At 45.4% G+C, this 23,645-nt stretch overlaps 1 protein-coding gene across 1 annotated transcript in view; it reads left to right on the top strand.

The window, feature by feature from the left end:
* The window catches only part of AGBL1 (AGBL carboxypeptidase 1), a 377,222-nt gene that overhangs the window by 98,505 nt on the left and 255,072 nt on the right, over positions 1 to 23,645 (top strand). The window contains exons 16-17 of the mRNA XM_032806521.2: positions 2,377 to 2,521; positions 5,400 to 5,553. Of these exons, the coding sequence (XP_032662412.1) occupies positions 2,377 to 2,521; positions 5,400 to 5,553 (299 nt within the window). The remainder of the gene's footprint in view (positions 1 to 2,376; positions 2,522 to 5,399; positions 5,554 to 23,645) is intronic.

Raw genomic sequence — 23,645 nt, 5'->3', positions numbered from 1 at the left:
AATCCCAAGGTATTTACAAGCTAAGTAAGGCCAGGACATAACAGGTGGATGTGCAGGAAGCCATGACTATCAGCTATAGGAACACAGGGATGTGTCAGCAAGCTATATGCCTAGATTACTTTTTTTATGAATCAGTAATGATGAATAAAACCCCCAGGGGTCACTAGCCATGTAGACTTGCCATTGTCACTAGGTTGTTTGCTGTAGGCATTGGAGTAGAGATGAATTTTGAGAAGTGATTTGAAAGAGGACGGATTAGAAATCCTTGTTCAGGGGATGCCCTTTGCTGATATAGGAGCGGGTGCTGCAGATCAGGCCCGAGGGTCATCAGAACTGGAATATCTGAATGCCAGGATTCCACTAGTGTCAGAGCTGTGTGGTGGTGATGGACTAATAGGTTACTAATAGGTCAGGACTGAGCTGCATTGGTAGAGCTATGGGAGTTGGTGGAGGGAAAACTCAGGACTGGAGCATTAGCTTCAGACTGGAAATGCATTGGCAGAACTGTATGGGAGAATACTGGATAGCACCCAGCATGCCACACCCATCTCACCTCTCACCAGTGACCTGCAGGGGATGTCTCAGAAAATCTCAGGGCTTGTGACAGCATCTTGAGTCTGAGGTTATTGTGACCGTGAAAGTAAAAATGAATAGAATAGAGATCTGGAGGATACGTCCTATCCATGTAAATCACACAAGAGATGGCTCCTGACCCCGCCCCCCCCGCATTATCCAGATTCACTGGAAGAGAAGGTGATATGTTGTCTTGATTTTTAAGAAAATGGGGATGAAGTCCTGACCCCACTGAAATCAAATCCATTGACTTGGAACTGAGTCAGGATTTCACTCTAATATTTAAAATTATTTATTACCTGTTTTTTGTTTGCAAATAACAGAGAGAAACGTATGGGTGTGGGCGTCAGCTGAGTATTAAATCATTCCTTTTCACTGTGCCGGGAAGGTAGGAATGCTGCCTGTGTGATTCCTTGCTCCAGCCAGTGCCGTTCACCTCACGTGTTCGTAACTACTGAATTCACATGCTCTGAAAAGAAACGTGCTCTTGTGCTGTGTATTTCTTGTGACGAAGAGCTGATTGTTCTGGAGGATTTGAGAAGAATAATTATCTCCTTTCTTCACCCCTTTGAATAAAAACAACAGAAAACTAAACTGGTATTGTAAATTTCAGGAGCTGAAATTGCATCTTATGCTCTCCTCCACTATTTTGCATTTTAATGCAACATTGATGGTAACATTTGTCAAAAAGCCTCACAGTCTTTCAGAATCAGAAGATTTGGCAACAGCATAATTGGTGCAATGTGGGAAAAATATTGTTTGAAATATACTTCTGGGTGCAATTTGCCATGATATTTATCTCTAAAGTGCATGAATTGGCTCTTCATCTGTGCTGCAGGAAAATGTTCCTTCTCATCCAGAAGCCACATCTTTATTAGAGTTAATTCCCTGCAAGGGAGGTTGTGCTGAAAATGTGAAGGGAAATCTGTGGAGTCTTGAAGACTCAGGTGCTCTAGTTACGGAAAGGGAAGGATCTGGTGGGGGTGATTGGGCTGGCCGATGAGTTGCAAATCTGCATGAGGTCATCGCTGCTTCCTCAGGTGTTGACTCCTCTCAATCCCAGCTCCCTTCTCTGCTCAATCCGAAGTTAAGCCTTTGATGGCATATGGAGTATTTTGCCCATGTCCCTTCACCTCACTTTCCCCCTATCCTTTTATATGCTGTTCCAGTTCCACCTTTCTTACAGTGCACTGGCTGGACCCTAACATCTACAATTTCTACTCGTCCAAAATCTTCAAGTACTCTTAGACAGCCTCTTCCCATCCACCCATCCGCTGCTGGCTCCACCTCCCCACATAGATGAACTGTTATTTTCCCACAAGGCAGCCCTGCCCTGCCGGCACAGGACTGGCAGGGTCAAACTATGCCTAGCGCTGCCACCAGCTGCTCTGCCTCTAACTCACTGCTCCCCGCTGGCCCGCTCTGACTGTTGGATTCCAAGTAACTTGCTTGAATCCAGCTGTGCATGCTGGCACTAACCGTCACTGTGTTCCCTGTGTCTCCATATCTGCTGCTGCCCTCCACTCTCTCACCTACCTGCTGTAACATGGCCCTTAGCTGTATGGTAGAGATTGTTCAGTGGCACTGTGTTGCATACTGCATTCAGTCTGTCATGGAACTGGGTCAGCGGCATCTGAATTTGGCCCACTTAGAGTTTGCACCATGCACAGCTGAGGTTGGAGCTCCGCCACAGCTCATTCAGGTTGGACGGCATCTCTCTGATGGTTCAGTTCTTGCATGAGCTCACAAGATGAGGACCCAAAAGCTGACTACAATCTATTCCCCCTCTTTCTCTTCCTCTAGAAACCATTACCGCCGTAGTGCAGCCGCAGCGGGAGGTGCACGAAGGAAATCCTACTATACGCTCACCTTCACTGTCATGTTCCCTCATGGGGAAGATGTCTGCTACCTGGCCTACCATTACCCCTACACTTACTCTGCACTGATGGTAATGTTGGCCTGTCCCAGGAGGAGACTGATGGGAACAAGGGAGGGGAGCGGTCTTGATTATGAGTAGTATTTTATATGGCACATGTGTTACCCTTTGTAGCACTGCTCACAGGATGCTAGCTATTTTTCATAATGCTTTCATTGCCTTGTCTACAACAGTCCCTGACCACTCTGGAGATCAGGAAGGAGTTGAAAGATACCGATAAATGTTAACTGCATGGAGCAGGCTGCATTAAGGGCCGAATTTTTTTAGTATTTACTAGCCAACCCAAACATGTCCAGTATCCCATCCTTAGAGTGTGGGCTGCTCTGGGCTAATGGCAAACTAGGAAGAAAAGGCTGACTGCTTCTCCTATGTGGCTAATCCTTTTTGGCCATCATGTAATGACTCGCTATTGGCAGAGCTGCACTGTGCAATACTGAGGTGCAGGGCCTGTTTCAGATTTACTCTGTCAGCTGTGCACTCTGCCCCAGTTAGACACCCCCAGTTGTGCTCCCAGTGTATGCGTGGAAAAACAAACCGACCCAAAGCATAAGGCTTTACTGTCCCAAAACTGCATTGAAATGGATGTTAATGTTTGCCCTCTGGGGCGGGAGGGATTCACTCACGTGGCTTCCTAGAGCCTTTCATTGGCAAGTTGGTGAATAGTGTTGAGAGGTCTGGGGAAAGCTGTATCCAGCTCACCTTCTGAACCATACTGGTGGGAGAGCCCCAAGTGAGGCTTCTAAAGAAGAGAAGAATAAAGAAGGAAAATGGAGGATCCCAGGCAGCACTTCACTTCACCATTAAGCGTGAGAGAGAAACCTTTCCAAAAGTGAAGATACTGGACGTTCAGGCTGCCTCTTCCCCCTTTAATTGTCTTGCCATTAATACCTTCTATCCAATTCCTGTTTCTATGGGCAATTGATGGATGGATGGAGCTATTTTGCACCCCCTGTTGACTATTTCTAAAGTTCAAACCTTATTAAATGTACCATTTTGCCCTTGCACAAGAATAGAGAAGCAAATCATCAATGAAAACAAAACCTCCTTTCTTACGTAACACAAGCCATGTATCTGTGTGTGAATAGCATGGTAATGTAGTCCATGTTAGGTTCATTCTCATTCCAAACCACAACACGTAGTTGACTGGTTCGCATCCCAATACAGATGTTCGGAAAAGCTGGATTCAGTGCCTGAGATCTCTCAGGTCAAGCCCTGGCTGTCCAAAACATGTGTGCAAGCCTATCTGCACCAGGCCCCTGGGACCCAATTACTTCCATGAGCTAATGTGGAATGAAGAGAGAGCTCCAGAAGTTGAACGTGGCATATACTTAAGCAGTTAATACAAAGGCAAGTGTGTGCTGCAGCCAGCAGGAGAGTAGGGGACTGGGAGACCAAGGGTTGGGAGGCCTACTGAATTCTTTATAACTGAAGTACAGTACCTAGTCATGATTTCAGTATGTATTGATTCCTTTTGTTGGTATGCGGGCATGCAAGGCTTTGAGAGTTTGCACCCTGTGGGAATCCCTGAGTATCTTGCCTGAATGAATAGAAGCGAGATGAAAGCATATTGTTATTCTTAGATTCACAGGGCTAAATCCTGAAGTGTTTACTCATTCCTTACTCACTGCTTGCTCAGGTAAACATGCTCCTCGAAGTCGATGAGAATTTTGCCTCAGCAAGGATTGAAAGAATTAAAACTGAATGAAGGACTTCAAGGTTTGGAGATTGAGTATTAGAGGTGGAAAAGAGCTGATAATTATGTCCAGCTGGTGGTCAAAGTAGGATTGCTGCCTACAATATATTCTCCAGAGAAACTTTGACCAAGCTATTTTAAAATGACGTGAGTGATGGGACTTGCACATTTCCCTTTGGAAGATTATTATACTACTATAATTTGCATGATGAACAAATTCTAGCTCAGGTCTGTGAACTAGTAGGTTTTATTTTAGAGTATGTGTCTGTGGGTGAAATATGTCTTTTCCTACAGACGAGTAATAAAGTAAATGTGATTAGTAATCCAAGGGCATTTGGGAAGATGATAAACTTCTATGTGGAGTTAGTGATTTGAGAACATTTCTACTAATATCATATATTTTTAATAATTGCAGACACATTTACAGCATATATACAGAGGAACTTCATTTTCAGTGGATGCATTCACTAGTGCATTGCTTTTCAACCAGTAATAATCAAGTGTACTTGATGAGGAGTAATTCATTTAAAAAAAAATCATATGTTAAATGTTTGCATGTGAAGCTATAATTCAACAGTCTGTTGTGTGGTATCTATGGTAGCAATGGTTCCACTAAGTTGCACTGGTTACCATAGCATATAAGAAATTGATTGTAACAAATCCTCTATATCTGTACAAGATAATTTAAATAGGTATAATAATTGCACTTACTCTATACAGTCAATTTGTTTATCAAGTAGATCATCATAAGTATCCAACTGCATTTGTTCAACTAGACACTGGATGATTGGGGTGTAATCAACAGATGGATCAAAGGCCTGGATATAAGATTTGGAGTCTTTTGTCTTTAGGTCACTGGCTGAAATTTAGCCTAGGTTGGTAGATACCAAAGGCTGTAACCATCTGGTGGCTGCTGGGTGTCCTGTGTGAACTGAGTTGATGGGTTTTAGCCACGTTCCCTGTGGGGCAAGTGTCCATATTGTAATGAACTTATTAGGGCATTTGCAGCAAACATCTTGAGGGAGGCAGTTCTGACTGACAGAAGAAAGAAGAGGGTAAAGGAGTGGGTAATAACAGAGGAAATGACCACCCAGATTCTAAAGTGAGGGCATAGTTTAGATGCCTGAGACCGAAATATTATGAGTTTTCAACCAGTATGAGCTCATTTGTAAAGTTGGTTCCTTGCTTCTTTCCCAGTCCCACCTTGACATCCTGGAAGAAACCAGGAACCCCAAGAAGGTCTACTACAGGCAGCAGACACTGTGCCAAACTCTGGGAGGAAACCCATGCCCACTGCTCACCATCACTGCTATGCCAGAGTCTAAAAGTAGTGATGACCTGGAGCAGTTCCGTAAGTACCGACCTAAGATCTATAACTAACGTATTGGCTACTTGTGGGCCTCAGAGATCCTATGTCACTTTTCGTGAGAAAGAGGGGTATAAACTGCACTTCCCTCAGCCAAATCCCAACTCTTGTAATTCTACTCTGTCTCCACAGATGCTTACCTTAGATTCAGTTGGACACAGCATTCGTCCTCACTGTCAGTGCTAACCCATGGAGTAGTGTTTTCATGCTACATACTATTAAATATTTAAGCTGCTATGTTGCACCCCAGAGGTGTCTGCAGTGGGTGAAAGAATTCCTGTGTAAGATTTGTGAACTTCATAAATTGCTTTGGGATCTTTTGGGGAGGAAATGTGTAACAGACATGTACATCTTTACATCACTGAGATATCCAGCAATACAATTCTGTGGAGGTTTTGGTTTCTGAATTTGAACCCTATCAGCTATGTGCAGTAATATATGTGGAGGAATCCCACTGACATCAACATTAGATCCATACATAAAGGGACCACAAAAATATTAGCGTTGAGTACTACTATATGGACTGGAGAAGAGAAATTTGCCTTTCTGCTTTCTTCCCTTTCTAGGGCTGGTGAAAGTTATGGATTCCACTTTGGTTCCAGTTTCTAACAGAGTGACTGTTATTACATTGACATTACAGTGTAATTATGTTTTCCTGTTGTAAAGTGCCCATCAGTTTTCATGTAGGGAGTATTTGCTGTAGAATTATCACCATTTCTGATCATAAATGAGCATTTCAGGGTGAAATTTTCAAGCAAAACCACAGTCTTGCCAAGTTCAACCTTGCAATTAAACAGCTTTATAAACTGGAGGCATTGGTGAAGAGGGAGAGAACTTGTTTGTTGGCATGGATGTTATTTGTATTCCTGCCACGGTGGTTCAAGCAATTGGCTGCTACTCCATATGAGTCAGGTATTTATTTGGTGCAATCCTATTTATTTACAAGGAGGGAACATGAAGTCCTGTTTCTGAACATAGTAGAAACACACAGCAGTCAGTTTCCTTGATCACAATTTCCAAGCCTGCTTTTCTAGCCAGTCCTGTGCCCCAAGAAACTCTCTCCCTCAACTCCCTGTCAGGGCCATGCTCATGACTTCTCCTCTTGCTTTCTGCCACTCTCACACACACATGTCCACAGCTTGTCAATCTCATAATCCCTGCATTTAAAATCAGTCCCAGGGAAACCCCTCCAACCATACAGCTTTCCTCTGCTCAGGCTTTCCCATGTGGCCTAGTGCATTGAATGGTGGCTTCCTGTTGTGTCCAGTTATCGCTACATAGAGGAGTATTTAATTGTGGCTTCCAATTAGCCTAAAAGAAGGGTGATCTAGCACAAGCATCAGCTTTCATGAGATGTGTGATTGTCTACAGCTGAAGGACATGCATGATGGCGGCCATTAACACCTTCCAACAACATTGCAAAAATGTCAAACTAAACAGTTCTGATTTTGTTCTGAATTTTTGTTTTGTTTTCTTTTCAAAACGAACAATCTGATGAAATTGACATACATTCACAAAGCATTTCAGTATCATCATTTTCCACTGAAAAAAATTTGGTTGAAAAATCTCACTCAGCTCTAGTAATGGACTAATTGAACTATCAAAATAGTGTCCTCTGAACTCATTTGGAAGTTGTTTGGGGCAGGGATAGTGGGGGCAAGACTGTTTCATTTTTTTTATATGTCATGGGCACCTACAGCACCCTGTATGAATGGCAATAATGACAGTCTTATGTGATAGAAAATATTTATTTTATCTAATGAAAGAGCAGAAAAACACCATAATGTGTTTTGTGCCATAGGCTCCCTACAGACAACCCTGAATTATCATGTATGTGTTTATTTCATTTAAGCAGGTTGGTTAACAATGGCTTTTGGGGGGTGCAGTGAGCTTAATTTTTGTTGCTTTGCGTTGCTTTGATCAGCAGTTAATCTTCAGTCTACTTGGCTTGTGAGAGAAGCCCTCCCTACTCTGAGGTAGTTTGGCTGATGCTAAAAATCCAATATTTTTCACTGTTTTGCCATGCTAGCAACCCAGCCCAACAAAAGCAAATGTACAAAGAGCTGAATCCTGCAAGACCCAGGGCAGAAGACTTCATGGGAATAACTTCCATTACTAGGTGCAGACCTGGCAAACATACATTCCAGCTCAGGAGGTGATGCAGAGCCGCATCCTGGGAGGAGTCAACCCAGGGAGGAATGACTAGAAGTTGTTGATGGACTTTTTCCTTTCTAGGGCTCTGGGCTCTTCATGTCTCCAAGAAGCCTTAGTGGTTTTGTTTGCCTTTCAAATTTGTTTTCTCCTTATATATTTTTTTTCTTGAGAGATTTTTCAATATCAACATAGATAACTCACAGTTTTTCAGAGCTGAGCAATTATTGGGCTTGATCTTGCTTTAATCCTTATAAGCCTTTTCTGTTTTCTTTATTAGAGACACAGGGGGTGTGGAAAAAAAAGATTGCTTCACAAGGGTGCAGTAGGCAAGCATAGCAGGGTGCTGGGAGGGATAGGTGCATCTGTATGGAAGGATAGATTTGGCGGGGAGGAGTTACTCTGAACACAAGGATACTGGTATGTGGGCGGGGCGCGGGGAGATATGGAAAATGAGTGCATGACGCCCTCTGTGTTGGCAATGCTTTATTTTCCTCGCTCAGCTCTTTAGATCGGTCTTGTCAGGCTTCTGATTAATGTGGTCCAAGGATGGTTACATTTGTCTGAGTTACATTTATTAATGTGCAGCTTGTTAATGAGAAGCACAAGCCGTGCGTGTTCCCAGAAGTTGCACATTCGCAGCATGTTGAAGGAAAAGGGAGTTGTGGGAGGGTTTTAGACCAGGTCTTCCACATCCTGCTCAGATTATGAGGGCCCCAAGGTTCAATTTCAGCACAGTTACCTTTGCCCCCTCCCCTCCACCTCCCTGTTGCTTGCTTTTGCTGTCATGCTGGTTTTCCCTTGTATTATTATTATTCCTGACATATTAGAGTAGAAAGACAGCAGAGGCTGGACAAGTTTGATTTTAAGGAAACCATAGGACGCTGGGTGGCAGGGGCAAAGTGCTGTGCTTCGGGTCTCTTTTGCTTTGCCATTTGTAACCCTTTCCTCTGTCTGGAGTCCGAGCATCCCCTGGGTTATGGTGTCTTTGCCCCTTACCCCAATGGCAGGAGCGGCGCCAGGGTTTTTGGCCCCCTAGGCGGTGGTCCTTCTGCGCTCCTGGTCGTTGGGGGAAATTCTGCGGCGGGGGAGTGTCCTTCCACGCTCCCAGTCTTCGGGGTACTTCGGTGGCGGGTCCCGGAGCGAGTGAAGGATCCGCTGCAGAACTGCCGCCGAAGACCCAGAGCACAGAAGGACCCCCCGCAGTCGACTTGCCGCCGAGGGTGGCAAAATGCCACCCCCCCAAATTCTAGTGCCCTAGGCGACCACCTAGGTTGCCTAAATAGAAACGCCAGCCCTGCCCAACGATAAGGCCCCTGCTTGTCTTCTGACAAAAAGAAAACCACTTGTCCTCCGTGCTGCCAGCATGTGGGATGCTCATTCAAAGAGCAAGAGGATTCTTTGTCTCGCTCCTCTCCGTCTTCTACTGCTTCCGCCTTCCACCCCCCTTTTTTGCCTCTCACAGAGAGTTGTTCTGTTCAGATTCAGCCTGCCAAATTATGCTAAAAGCTTTTCCTTGGAAGACAGTAGCAGTTCTTAGAATACTATAAAAAAGCAGGTTTCTGCAAGCTCCCATGGGTGCGATGAGCCACTGCACTGCAACAGCCGTGGGTTTGATATTGTCACTTCTGAGAGGTGTTAAAATTAACGGCATGGAGGGGAAGAAATATAATGGTTGTGAGAGAATCTCCCCTTTGGAATTTTTGCTCCCAGTTCTTCCAACCCTAGTCTTTCACCTTACTGGGTGGAGGGAGGAAGAGGGTCTCCTGTGGAGTGGGGGTGGGGAGAGTGGAGTTCATCCACAGGGTGNGGGAGGGTGGGGTGGTGGTGGTGGGAAATTCTCGAATGAAAGAAGCAGTGCTGAGCTGCTGCATCTCCCAGTGAAGTTTCAGGTGCTCTGCTCTTCTCAGGTTTGGCCCTATGTTACCACCCCAAATGAAGAAAACGGTCCTCTACCCAATAGTGGGAGCACAGCATGCAGCCATGTTCCATGCCACTTTGCATATTTTGAGCCCATAGCATTGCACATTTGATCTGCCTAGCAACCTGTCAGGCATGGAGCTCATCAAGCACATGAAAGCTGTTGGAGATGCCCTGTGCCAGGCTGAAGTGCGGGCAGACAATGGGCTTGCCGATGCATTGCTATCAGGTGTCCAGGATTTTCAACAAGGATGGTGCATCTGTCTGTCTAGTTACTTGTGTGACCCTCATCCCCATGAGCACCTGGCAGGCATTTATACATTTATCACAACATCCCTGTGAGGCAAGGAAATATCATTATTCCCAATTTTCAGATGAGAAAATGAGATTCAGAAAGACCCAGGGTATGTCTACAATGCAGCTGGGAGCATGCCTCCCAGCCCCATAGACAGACTTGTGCTAGTGGGGCTCAAAGTAGCCTGCTAAAAATTGCAGGGTGGACATTCTGCCCCAGGTCGGAGCATATAATATACACGTCAGAGATGTTCATACACAGGAGATATGCTGGAGTGAATTTTTACCCCACTATTTCTTTCTCTGTTGTTCACTTGGTGATAAGTAATGCTAGGAAGGAAACTAATAATCTCAAAGAGTTACAGGAAACATGTATCTGAAGAAACCTTGGGAAAGGGACATACACACAGTAACTACCATAATCTACCAGTGAGAGCTTCTGGTTCAAATTAGTTGTTTTTCCAAGCAAAGCTGAAATTGTATTTGTCAGGCATGTTACTGTAAGGAGGACCCGGTGACTTCATGAAGGAATGCCTGATTAGCCCCTACAGGCCACTGGAAGTTATGGTAAATAGCAGAATGAATGGATGGATTAGCCATCCGAAAATCTATAATTAAAATATCCATTCAGTTACACCCACGTAATGATGAAACTTTCCTCTGTAAACTAGAGCGAACACATCAGTGCCTTGTCACCATAACAGATGACTAAATTAACACCTAGAAACTTAAGGAGGCTGATGAATTCATGGCAGCTTAGGTTATCTTATGTGGAGAGAGCTGAGCCTTTCTTCCAGTGGATTTAATTGGCTTATTGTCAGAGAGGGACAGGAGCAAGATTTTGTGCATTTTGGGTTTTTTTTCCTTTCCAGAATGGAATGAAAAAAAAAAATTCCCTTGAAACAAAATTTGTTTTGGGTCAATTGAAATGCTTTGATTTGATAAAATCAAAACATTTTCCTGGAGGATAGGTCCACTAATGGCTGTTAGCCAAGTTGGTCATGGATGCAAACTCATGCTCTGGGCATCCCTAAGCCTCTGATGGTATGCCTATACAGCAAAGAAAAACCTGTGGCTAGCCCCTGCCAGCTGACTTGGGCTTCCAGGGATTGGGATGTGGGGCTGTTTAATTGCTGTGTAGACTTCCGGGCTTGCTCTGGCACTCAGGTTCTAGGACCCTGCAAAGGTCCCAGAGGTCGGGCTCCAGGCTGGAAGTCTACATAACAATGAAACAGCCCTGCAGCCCGAGCCCTGTGACCCCAAGTCAGTTGGCAGGGCCCAGCCATGGATGTTTTTTTGCTGTGTAGACATACCTTGACTGCCAGATGTTGGGACTAGATGTCAGGAGATGGATCACTTGAGAATTGCCCTGGCATCGGCCACTGTCAGAAGACAAGATATTGGGCTAGATCAATGTTTCCCAAACTTAGGACACCACTTGTGTAGGGAAAGCCCCTGGTGGGCTAGGCCAGTTTGTTTAGCTGCCACGTTCGTGGGTCTGGCTGACTGTGGCTCCAACTGGCCACGGTTCACTGCTCCAGGCCAATGGGAGTGGCTGGAAGTGGCAGCCAATATGTCCCTCAGCCTGTGCCGCTTCCCTGGTAAGATGTGCTTACTTGACTTTTTCTTGGAATACAGCCTCATTGTGATATCTACACATCTTTGTGATCAACATCTGTGCACTTCCTTATGTGCGAACACAAGCTAGTTAGATGGCATATTATCTAGTTTGATTTTTTTTTAATAAAAAGAAAACAAGACACTTTACCTTTAAGTACTGATGTTCAACTAATTTTCAAGAACAATTTCTGAGTGAAGAATAGCAAAGACACCACTTGTACAGGATACTGGGAAATAATGATTGTGTGTAAAATGTACACAGTTTAATTAAGCACATTGATTAAATCAATATGATTCAAACAGCTTAGTGCTCCAATCAGTTTAATCTTGTTAAATGTAATTCAGGCCTCGATAATTGATTAATAATGCATTATAGTTTATGAATTATTGACTCCAAGTTATTATAACTGTGCCCGCTCTCTGCGCGGAAACCAGCGCTGCATGTTAATTATGAAAGGCTGGTGCACGTTTCTTTTGAATAACTTTTTCAAAGCTGGAGATGATGTGTCTCCTAAGAAAACAGGGATCAAATCAGATCACAGCTTTGCTGGGGTTAACCCACCCCAAAGGGAAATGTGCTCCTCAAATAGGGTCTAATCCAACAGCATTAATAGAGAGAGGCAGGACACCTGCTTGTGTTAGCGAAGATCTTTCCAGTGGCTGGAGGAATTGGCTGTAGAAGTCCTGCTGGAGCTCAAACTCGAGGGCACGGTGCTATGCTACTCTGCAATAGTAACAGTTCCCAGAACATCTGTCATTCTGATAATGACATCTGTGCACTAGACCTCATCTTCCACAAATACATTCAGTACCGCCAATGCCCCTGCACTCTTCCATTCCATATGCCTAATGTTTACACTGAAAACAGTCCCATTTCCAGAAATTCCTTCAGGAAGTTCAGTGGCCAATGGTGGAATGTGCTGATGGTCTCATAATCCAGTGCCTAGTGGACATGAGTCCATGTCACTGAAACCACTACAATTATCGACACCCTATGTTGCAGTTCAGGAGAGAGACCACAGACTGAATAGAGAGTGAATGCTTCCCTCACCCCAAGAGGTGGTCCCTCCTAAGTCAGGGGTGGGCCCCACTGGCAAGGCTCTTTGTCCATGTTGCACTAGTTCTGTAGGGAGACAAAGACTTTCTGTTTCCAGGACTAATTGTCAGTCTAGCTGTCAAGGTATTTATATGGGGTCCTTATCATTATAGTTTTTCGGAACCTTTCACCAGCACTAAATTTCTTTAGAAATGTATTTTTAGTGAATGTGTTCTGCTTCCACCCTTCATCTCTTTCCTCTCTTTCTTCATTCTTTATTTCTGAAGATATTTGCCTGGAAAAAGAAAAGTTGTTTGTCTTCCTACTTTTCAATTCAAATTTTGGGCCTGATTCTGCCTTCCTTTATACTGGATTTTGAAGAGCTATAATTCCATTGTTCATTAGAGTTACTCCTAATGACACTGGTGCCAGTGGCAGGAAACTGTAGTCCTTACTTTGGACACTACAGAGTCCCCTGGCTTTGGATGACAGGAAGAGACAAGCTGTTGTGAAAACCACAATCCAGAGCCCGTTTCTGCATAAAACTGGGGGCTCATCCCAAGTTGTTACAGAATTCAGAGCCTGAAGTTTCTTTGCACAAATAGCTAGTTCATCAAACACGTAAAGCTGAAGGCAGGGGCACAAAGAGGACCCTTAATGGAAGTTGGCAAAATTTGTTCAAAATGTCTCAGGAAATTCCTCATTATGCACATCTCCAGTCCCAATCCTCTGCTGGTGACATCCCAGTCATCTCCACAGCAGCCCATTGTAATGCTCCAAAGCATGGTTTGTTGCTTTCAGAAGAAGCAGGCAAATTCTTAAAAAGCTATACTCCTGCTTGAATGCAAACGTCCTCGGCAATAGAGGAGGAGGCTGGTGGAGTAGAACAGAAATTTGAGAGAGAGAAGCAGGGCTGCTTGCAAACCAGCGTTCACTGAAGTTTTCCATACTGCATCGGCTGCTCTTTGAATCCCAGTGCCTTGTGGAGGTGGGGAGCTGACTCAGCCTGTACAGCAATGAGACTGCAGCCAGCCTGCAGTCTGGCGAAATGCATATTAAAACACCTAATCCAATTAGTCAAGGCAACCAGCAATGCAGGGAGGAAAGTGAACTAGGATCTGGAGCTGCCTGACAAATAGGCCCTGGAGTAGGTGGAACCAGTGGAATTTCTTTGCTGATTGAAAAGGTGCATATGTTGTATTACAGGACACTTTAGCAGACACAACTGCCAACATGAGGTAAGATGTTTGTGTATTATAGTGGCTGTCCTTCTGCAGTCTGCCTCTACTTTCCTGTTGAAGCTTGTGGTCCTGAGGGACTTCTACCTTTTGCATATTGTGCAAAAGCCTTTCTGTTTCCTTTTTGGAGACTGTGCATTTTATTTTCAAGGTTTTGGATATTGGTGGTTCTCTCTGGCACTGTGTACTGGTGGTGTCTTCTTAGGTCAAGATATTGGTGGTACCTCCTTAATGCTGTACAGGCTCTGGGGTTTCCAAAAATCTCGGAGCCTTTTCCGTCAGGTTAATTAATTGTCTTGAAGATGTAAAACACCATATAACTTATTATTATTGGTTTTTTGCTTTCTTTCCACAATGTAAACTCTCATCCTAAGTGCCTCAGAGGCTCCAGGGTGCTACTTATAAGTGTGTTATAAATCATCAAAAATTATGAATGAAACTAAAATAGGTCCAGTGGAGTTCAATGTGCATTACTCACACTGCTGGGGAAATTTACAGCCTGCTTTCTGCAACACACCTGTCTTGAAAAGCACTGCCCTGGACACACTGCAGACCTGGATGGCACTGATTGGTTACCCAAACTCTTCCCTTCCTTGGGAGGAGCAGGGAGGGGTGAGAGAAAACCCATCTCCCCTCTCTCAGAGAGGCTTCAGAATAAGCTATGCATGCTGCACTTCCAATCACCTATCTGTTTGGTAGAGCTATGAAAGATAGGCCAGGAGAGCCTCCAAGCTGGCTTTCCTTTCTCAAATGGTAAATGAGCATTGAGCTGCTACTAGGTTTCTGGTATTAAGCTCAAATCGCAGCCTGAAAAAGCCTTATTTCACCGAGCAACACATTTCTGATGTCTGGCAGTAAATTCCAGTCCCTCGTGGTGCTGTGGGGCACACTCTAAAAGGTCAATGTGGTTCTGTATAAATTAGCCATAGAGGCATTCAGATTGAGCTAACTCTACTCTTCCTGTGACAAAGGCAGGCTTAGCAAGGGAGGGCATCCATTAGGGCCGGCTTGATTGCAGAGGCTGAATTATTTCATGGGCAATAAAACCTGCTTGCTAATATTGGAATAATCAAAGGCCATGCCCTAGGTTGTAAACTGACAAAACAGAATCAGGGAAGAATTTCTTCCACCTGTTACAGCATTGCTCAATTGGCCAGGTGCATTATTAGGGAGGTTTATGCTTCCTCTGAAATACAAGGTGTTGGCTGCTTCTGGAGGCAGAATACCAAACTGTCAGAGGGTGGGCTGGCACTTTAAGGGAGTTGGACATAGCCCTCAGCTGTGACTAGTTAGCTGCCTCCCAGGTGATAGGTCTGAGGCTGGGGATCAGATGATAGCCTGCAGGCCACCTGGGCCTGAGATAAAAGGCCAATAAACAGCTCAATGGAGAGAGAGACCTGCAGGGAGCAGACAGGCTACTGTAGGCAACCCTGAGTCAGAGCAAGGGAGCTGCTTTGTCTGTTTGGTTTATCATAGAATCATAGGCCTGCTGCTGGAAGGAATAGTTGAAGTACTGACTAGTTTTCCTGACCGCCTCTCTTTGTTTCTACCTCCTCCATCTTTGTCTACCATCTCCAAGGCAAGTGAAGAAAGATTTCTCCCCCCATGGCTAAAATGGAATTGAATGCTATGCTGTCACAGGAACCAATCCTCTTCAGTTCCTGGTGGGTTCTAAGCCCTCTTGAGTCCCTGCTAGTGGGGGAAAGGCGGTCAGGGAAGAATCGTCACAGCAGGACAGCTGGCAGGATAAGCTTTCTTCATAAAATGGCGCACACTATAGCTGGCAAGTTTCCGTTGTGGAGTGAATCAATCTATGCTGGCTGTTGTTGAAACCCAGCGAAGGCCTTTTCTGCCATTGAAAGCAGTTTCTGTCTCCAGTTCAGTAGTTACTCCCCTCTCTGTTCTAGTCATAGCACCACCTTTCCACTGCAAATCTTACCCATTGGGCATTTATCAGGATGTTATTATCCCACTCAAGTAAATTATCCTTGAGCATGTGGAGGGGAATGGAAGGGCAGAGCAGGCAAAAAGTGGGATGATGGCTCAAGCTTATGTTCTAATAAATTGTCAGGTTTGTTGTGGGAGGGGTGTTCCTCCAGAATGTTCATCAACTTTTCCTCCATTTTATTTTCCACCCCCACTGCCCCAAAAAGTTCCTTTCCATTATTATTATTTGTATTATGGTCATGAGAATGTGAGTTAAAGATGTTTGCTGTTTTCATCGACTTCATAAAGCCATTTCATTCAGTTTGGAGGGAAGCATTCTGGAAAGTAACAAAATCATATAGCATTCCAGAGAAAATAATTGCAACTATAAAAGCGATATACAAAGACTCCTGCAGTGCCATAAGGACTGGTGGAAAATTAAGCAACTGGTTCAAGTCAAAGACTGGTGTAAGGCCAGGGGTATGGAGTCACTGTCCCTTTTCATCGTGTTCTTCAACAAGTTGTCGGGTGTGATATTGGATGATCTAGAGTTAAGCTCCGTATCTTATGCAGATGACATTGTACAACTGGCAGACACATTTGAATTAAAGATGATGCTCTTCACTGCCTTGGTAAATTGGTGTAGTCAATCCGAGCTTACAATAAATGCCAAGAAGACAAAGCGGTTGCATCTTGGAAAACAGACAATAGATAAAGTGTTGAAATGTAACAGAGGTGAAGTCGCAGAACAAGCCAAACCTTATCTGAACCTAGGAAGTTTTATCAGTACCATCAAGGGTGAGGTTAAAAGGAGATGTGCCAACTGGCAAAATTATGAGCGGATAAAAACATTGTTTGGTACCAAAGTAAAAATGTGTCAAACCAGTGGACTAAGAATATCATTCTGTGGTCTGGAAGCAGCTGCATTAAATGAAGCAGACATCAGAAGGCTGGAGGCAGTGGAATGATTTTAAGACAAACGACGTTAAAGGAGAGTAGGATGTGAAATCAGAGTTCAGGCCTTGCTGCAAGAGAAAAGATTACAACAGTGGAGACACTGCTGAAGATGAACAGATGTTAGGATGCCAATCATGCAAGTACCACCTAGGTCAGTCCAACCTAGGGGCTGACCACTGACGAGGTGGTGGGATGTCATGCACAAGGATGTGGTCATAATGGAGGAGCAAGCCATGGACGGGAATGAATAGCTACACTGTGCTGTTCCCTATGTCTGCCTGCATATTATGGTAAGCACCAGGAGCCACAGTCAGGGATCAAGACCCCATTGTACTAAATGCCATACAAATATCCTAGAGATTATAATGAAGTAGTCTTGTGTTTAAGATGACTAGGGATACGTGATACCTGGGGTCAGATTCTTTCTCTGCCACAGACTCCCCGCGTGACCTTGGGCAAGTTTCTTTGGTTTTGTCTACTGTTGGAGCTAGGGGTGCGACTGCCAGCTTGAGTAGACATACTTGCACTACTCTCATCAGGCTAACGTGCTAAAAATAGTAGAGTAGCCATGGCATCATAGGCAGCGGCACAGGCTGGCTGCTCCCAGTGCAACCCCTGCCCCTGCCGTGTTGTTGCACATTTGTTGGAATTATGAACTGCTGTTTGGTTCAACTATGTTCATACCTCTTACTAGTTATTTAGGACTTTGTTCAGGTGTAGCTTTGGAGGATGGCCTTTCCTTTTGAATGCTCCATGTGCACAATATTAAGGGTGATCACGGGAGAACAAGTGTATTTGGTATTCAGTATTTGCATTTATTATTCTCCTGTTTCTGAGCTGGGCCTGAAGTGCTGAGCCCTTGGGGCTAGATCCACAAAGGGGACTGAGACTCAGTGTTGCTACAACTAATGTTTAGTCACCCTTACACCGAATAGAATCCACAGCCCCAAGCTGGGTGCCAGGGCTCCCTGTCCAATGCATGGGGAGAGAGAGTTGGGTGCCTAAGGATGGGATCCACAAAACCCAGCAAACTGAACAGGAAATCATCTAAGATAGCCAATAGGAAACACCACGAAGAGGGGTATAGCCTAAACGGCACCTTTCCAAATGGACTTAGGTGACTAACTCCAGGTCGGAGGAAGACTTCTCCTTCTCCTCAGGATTCACAGGCATAAGCCCGGGCCTGGAGTTAGGCACCTCTAAGCCTTTTCTTGGGGTGGGGAGGGAGGGACTTCCCCTTCCCCTTCCCCTTATAACTTTTAGTCCAGTGGTTAGAGCACCATCCCAGAAAGTGGGAGACCTGGGATAACTTCCCCTCTCTGCCTTATGCAGAACAAGGATCTGAACCCACATCTCACCCTAACCATTGGTGAGTACCCTAATCAATGGGCTACTCTGGAGCGGGTCTTTCTCAATAGAAGTTGTTCCTCTTTGTATAAATAAATAGTCATTAGGCCAGAGTGAAATGACTCTATAGCTCAGTGGTTAGGGAACTCACCTCAGATGTGGGAGACTCAAGTCCTTGTTCCAATGACTATTTATACAAAGGGAAACAGCTTCAGAAGGAGAGATTGAGAGAGACCCCTGTCTCCCAGAATATCACGTAGCTGGGTTAAAAATTGTAAAAGAGGTGTCTCCTCCTTTGTTTCGTACAGGGACCAGGCCGAGAATTGATCAAGCCCTACAGGTGACTTAGGCAAGGAGGAGACTGCTGGGGCATGAGCTAGGCACCTGGATGGTTGCATCCAGACCCAGCAGCAGTCTTTTAGGCACCTAAGGGATTTTACTGTCAGAAACATATGCATGTAGAGACTTCTAAATTTGGACTGTAGGTGTCTAAAGTGGCAGTTCGACCCCTAAATCCTCTTGTGGCCTGGTGTATCTATCTCCAAACTGCAACTCTGTTTCAATAGGAGTTGCGGGAGCTGTGCAGGATCAGACCCTTTCTGTTTCATTTAAAAGTTTCAGTTATCCAATTAGAGAGCAAGACTTTTACCATGTGACTTAGCTGACTAATCGCATACCACAAATAAAATATAACAGATAGTTGAGGTGAACATTTTGCAAACACCCCACTGACTGACATTTGCTCATACTCACAAGAAACCTCAGTGGTTTAAGGGATGCATTCTCAGAAACCGGAATTAGTTAGCAACTAAACAATAGCTGTTATACAGCAGTTATGAGAACTTATAAACAAAAATAGGACTAAAACCACTGGATAACTTAACTGAAACGGAGCTTTGCAAAAGAGGCAGGTTTGTCCTCATCTACAACAGAATGAAACACTTGGAAGTTCTCTGAGCTCACCTTTTTGTCTCTGACGCAGAAACAGTAATCTCTGTAGGTGAGAGAGGTGTTAATTTCCATGTTCAGGTCTTGGTCTTTCTACTGAGATTATCAGCATGGAAACCAAATGCTGTGCTGGATGTTGTAATGTGCATATGTATCCACTAGGAACTGGATTCAGATTCCCATACCACTCCAAAAGATCTACCATGCAGCTCTTTGATGCTCACAGGAATCCATTTCTGTTGGCTGGGACTTGATTCAAGGTCTCATGTACCAGCTGAAAGGCTCTGTATCCTATTTCTCAGCTCCCAGACCAGAGTGACCTCCCGAGTTAAGAGTAGTAGCAAAAAGACTAACATCTGTCATTTCAGGTTACCATTCCATTCCTCCCCTTCCCACAAGGGAACAATTATATGTAAGTGTTTCCTTTCAGGCTATCAGCTACCTGCTCCCCCCACCCCCACCTGCAACACTCTTAAGCATTTGCTTTTCCTATGGGTTAGCCTTGTATTTTTTTAAAGGAACACTGTACCTCTGAATAATTGTGTTCTCCCTTCCTCTCCTTAACTTTGTGAATAAACTCCACATAATTGAGTCAGGTCCCAGAACTGGCAGGCCTTGTTCTGGATCTTAACTCTGCTTCCCAAAGAAGACATTTTCTCAGTAACACTTAGTAAAATGATATCTGTCAAATCACCAGTGCATTTAGAATTTAATTTGCTCTATCAGTTGCAATTGTCATGCTACTTAGCTTTGTGGAAAAAATGTAAGTTCCCTGCCTCTTTGTAATTCCTTTTACAAGCCTTTCTCTTCTGTTTTCACTGAACTCATTGAATGAGCTGTTGTGAGGGGTTGCCAGGTTAGTCCTGGTGCTGCTCAGGCTCCTTGAAACAGGCATTGAGTTAGTCAGAGCAAAGATGTCCTACCTTTTGCTAAAGATCAGTGGGTATATGGACAGGTGAGTGTGTGAAGGGGTATGAGTTTGTGAGTCTGGGTGGAGGATAGGTTGTGCGTGACAAATGTGTGTATGTCTTGGAGAGAAAGCATGAGAAGGTGTGATGATGAGGTTTCCTCTTTTCCATCTTCAGTTCCCTTCCCCGGTCTATGATCTTGTCAGGTTTTCTTTTACAAGAAGTCTGAAAAGATCTGCTGCAACCTTTCTTCTCTTCCTCTGGCCTCCCACCTTCTCCTCTAGCTCTTGTCTTCAGGCTTCTCTCCTGCTCTCCATGTTTTGGTGCCCAAAACAATTGTAATGGGCAAGGGTGGGTGCAGATCTCAGGATTGTGGCACCTTGTGGAAGTGCGTGTGATAAAGTGGGTGTGTGGGTTTCAGTGCACAAACGAGTAACGGGGTGTGATTTTGTCTCTGTGCAAGTAGTAAGCTTTCCAAGTCTGCCCCTGTAAAAAACCAAAACTGACACTGCTCCACTCTACAGCAATGGTCTAGCACACTTAAGTTATGTTAGAAGTACTGCAGTGCTGTTTGATGGTTGCTGAAGGATACTGAGGTACAGTATTCTTTTAAAATAAGGAGGGAGCCCCTCAGCCACGTCTACATTGCCCCACAGTTTGGAGTATGGGGGTGTGAATAGCTGTGCACACCAAAGTGGTGTGCTATAGCTCCCCCATGTGGGCATTGTGGGTATGCACTAAAAGGTTCTTAGTTCACATTAATGTAGTCCTGTTGGAAGAAGATTACGTTAATGCTAGGACACTTTTAGTTGGCTCCCTGGTATCTCACAGGGGAGGCACAGTGCAGCACTTTGGCGCATGCCCCTGTAGTCAGTGGGGCAGTGTAGACAAGCATTAAGTCATTGGCCAGGTAGAAATTCAGACCCCAGCTTGTAAGCAGTGGAAAAAGGATGATCTTGTGGATAAGACACTGGACCTGGCACTCAGGAGATTGATGCTCAGTTCTCAGCTCACCTCTGACTCCCTATATCTATTCAATTTCTCTGTGTCTCAGTGTTTCCTTATCTTACAGGTGCTTTGAGGGTACATTCATAAATGTCTGTGAGGTGCTCAGATGGTGCAGCAATGGGCTGGATAGATGGAGTTAGTCACCAACTGCATCATAACACTGACAGGACTCCAGAAATGACATCTAGGCCAGAGGTTCTCAAATTGCGGTCTGCGGACGACCAGTGGTCTGTGAGCTCCATTCAGGTGGTCCGCGGATAGTTCCCTGTAAGGTGTGCACCTGGGCAGCCACACATGAGAGAATGAAGGGCCACCCACCTAATTAGGTGCCTGGACTCTGGAGAAGACACATATGCAAGGTGAGGTGGTGGCCTTGAGATAATAGGGGGTAGGTGGGAAGGGGCAGTGCGATGAGAAGAGTGGCTGGGGGGAATTTGGAATGTGAAGGGCTGTGGCGGCCAGAGAAAGATGCGTCTTTTCCCAGCTCCAGGACTGCGGCTGCCGGGGAGAGATGGCCCTCCATCCCAGCCTCAGCTCTGTGGCTGCTGTGGCTGGGGAGATCTCCTCCTCCTTCCCAGCCCCTGCTTGGGGGCTGCCACGGCGGGGGAAAGAGGGAGACCCTCTCTGTCCCAGCCCCAGCTCCAGAGGCTACCACAGCAGGGGAGAGAGGGAGAGATTCCGTCTTCTTCCCAGCCCCAGCTCGGGGGCTGACACAGTGGGGGAGAGAGGGCATATCCAGGGCCTTCCTTAGCCATAGGCAGAACAGGCAGCTGCCTAGGGCAACACTAGGTCTGGGGGCACTGCTCTGCTGGGAGCCCGGACAGGTGGGAAGCAGTGGAGCATGTAAGAGCAGGGCTGCTGGGTCCTAGGGAGAGCGAATGCAGCACAGTCTGAGGGAGAGGATTGGCTGCTGGGGTCTCTGGGAAAGAGTGGGGGAAGGAACTCACCTGTAGGGTGACCAGACGTCCCGATTTTATAGGGACAGTCCCGATTTTTGGGTCTTTTTCTTATATAGGCTCCTATTCCTGGCCACCCCCATCCCGATTTTTCACATTTGCTGTCTGGTCACCCTAGGTGGGGGTAATTGGTACCTATATAAGACAAAGCCCCAAATATCAGGACTGGCCCTATAAAATCAGGACATCTGGATCTGGCCACCCTAGCTGGGGAGCGTGTCTCTCCCCTGGGCTGGTAGCGATCCATCTCATCTGGGGGGAGCTGCATAGGGCAGGATTAGCTGCTGTGGCTCCATGGGTGCCCTGTCGCTGAGATCAGATGTTGTGCTAACTTCACCATGGTCTGTTGGGCTGGCGGTGGTGCCCATTGGCGTGTGATCGGATCTGAGGGTTTGCTGCTGCTGTTGCCATTCTGCACCCCAAGAGGTGGATTTTGGGGTCCTGCAGTTTTCCATCTATCTCCTCCTCTACTGCAGCTGTTAAACCAGCAGGCTAGGGGGTGAGCCAAGCATGAAAGCAGTACTGTGTGCCATTAGATTGTCATCTAACAAATTTTTTCGCCAAAAAATGCTTGCAACAATCCTGAATTCCAATTTCAATATTTTTTTTAAAAAATCAACTATCTTACGCCAAAAACAGAAAATTAGTTGTTGACCAATTATTTGTGACATTTGGTATGGGGGAAGGGAGTGGCCAGTTTCCATCAGAGAAACAAAAAACTGTTGGACTTGATTTCCTCTAGCCCTGGTTACTGCCTACATGAGCCCTCCAACAACCTGTATATGCTCATCTCCTTACTAGTGGTATAGAGCAGAGCATCAGCAACCTGGGGCATATGTGGCAAAGGTGGCACGCAAGTGCATTTTTATGGCTGCATTGGGTGGGTTGAGTGGCTCACCTGCCACTGCTCTGGGGTTCTGGCTTGCTGGCCCATTGCACCCGAGGTCCCGCCACCAACCCCACTCAGCACCCACTCGGCGTTTGGGGACCCCAAGGAACCTCAGGCTGGCAGCGGGCTGAGCCGGCTGGCAGCTGATACCCTGGCTGAGCCTCAACCACTGTCGGCGGGTTCCTTCACTCAGCTGGTTAGGTGGCTTGAGCAGACTAAATCAACGAAATAGGACAAGCAAGAGAACTAATGACAATAGTGCAAAACGCTAGAGCAGTGGCCCCATATCATTTTTTCTTGGCGATTACCAGACGCAGGACATGTGGCAGTGACGAGCATCTGCTCCAAATGCGGACGACACTTGGGATGATGGTGCTTAATCGGCAGGCAGTGCGTATCCATGAGCGTCGCTTGCCGGAATGCCGAAATTTCGAGGGCTCATTCGGCGGATGTGTCATCTGCCGGCCAGTATGCAGGTGCACTGAGAGGCCCCTGTGAGCGCCATGGCACCCTGGGGCACCACATTGGGGATCCTGACCTAGATGCCTTCTGAAGCATGATAATCGTTTCTTTAAATGACTTGAACTGTATGAAAGAATAGAGGTTGTTCCACATTGCAAACAGATGATGACATTGTTACGTTTACCTCATACCAGCAAACTTGTTGACATATCATAATGTGACATTGCCCAGCTCGTTTCTATGACAATTCCTGTCAACGAGTAGCATCAGGAGAACGGTAAGTTTCTCAAACTAAAGCTCATTGAAACTATCTCCGCCTACAATGAGTCAGGAACACTGATTGGTCTGCTATCTTCATCAAACAAGAAATCACTTTTTCTTTGTCTACATGACATTATTACACAGATTTTGCAGTTC

This window comes from Chelonoidis abingdonii, chromosome 9 (genome assembly GCF_003597395.2).
Source record: "Chelonoidis abingdonii isolate Lonesome George chromosome 9, CheloAbing_2.0, whole genome shotgun sequence".
NCBI lineage: Eukaryota > Metazoa > Chordata > Testudines > Testudinidae > Chelonoidis > Chelonoidis abingdonii.
This window is presented reverse-complemented; position numbering and strand designations above follow the sequence as displayed.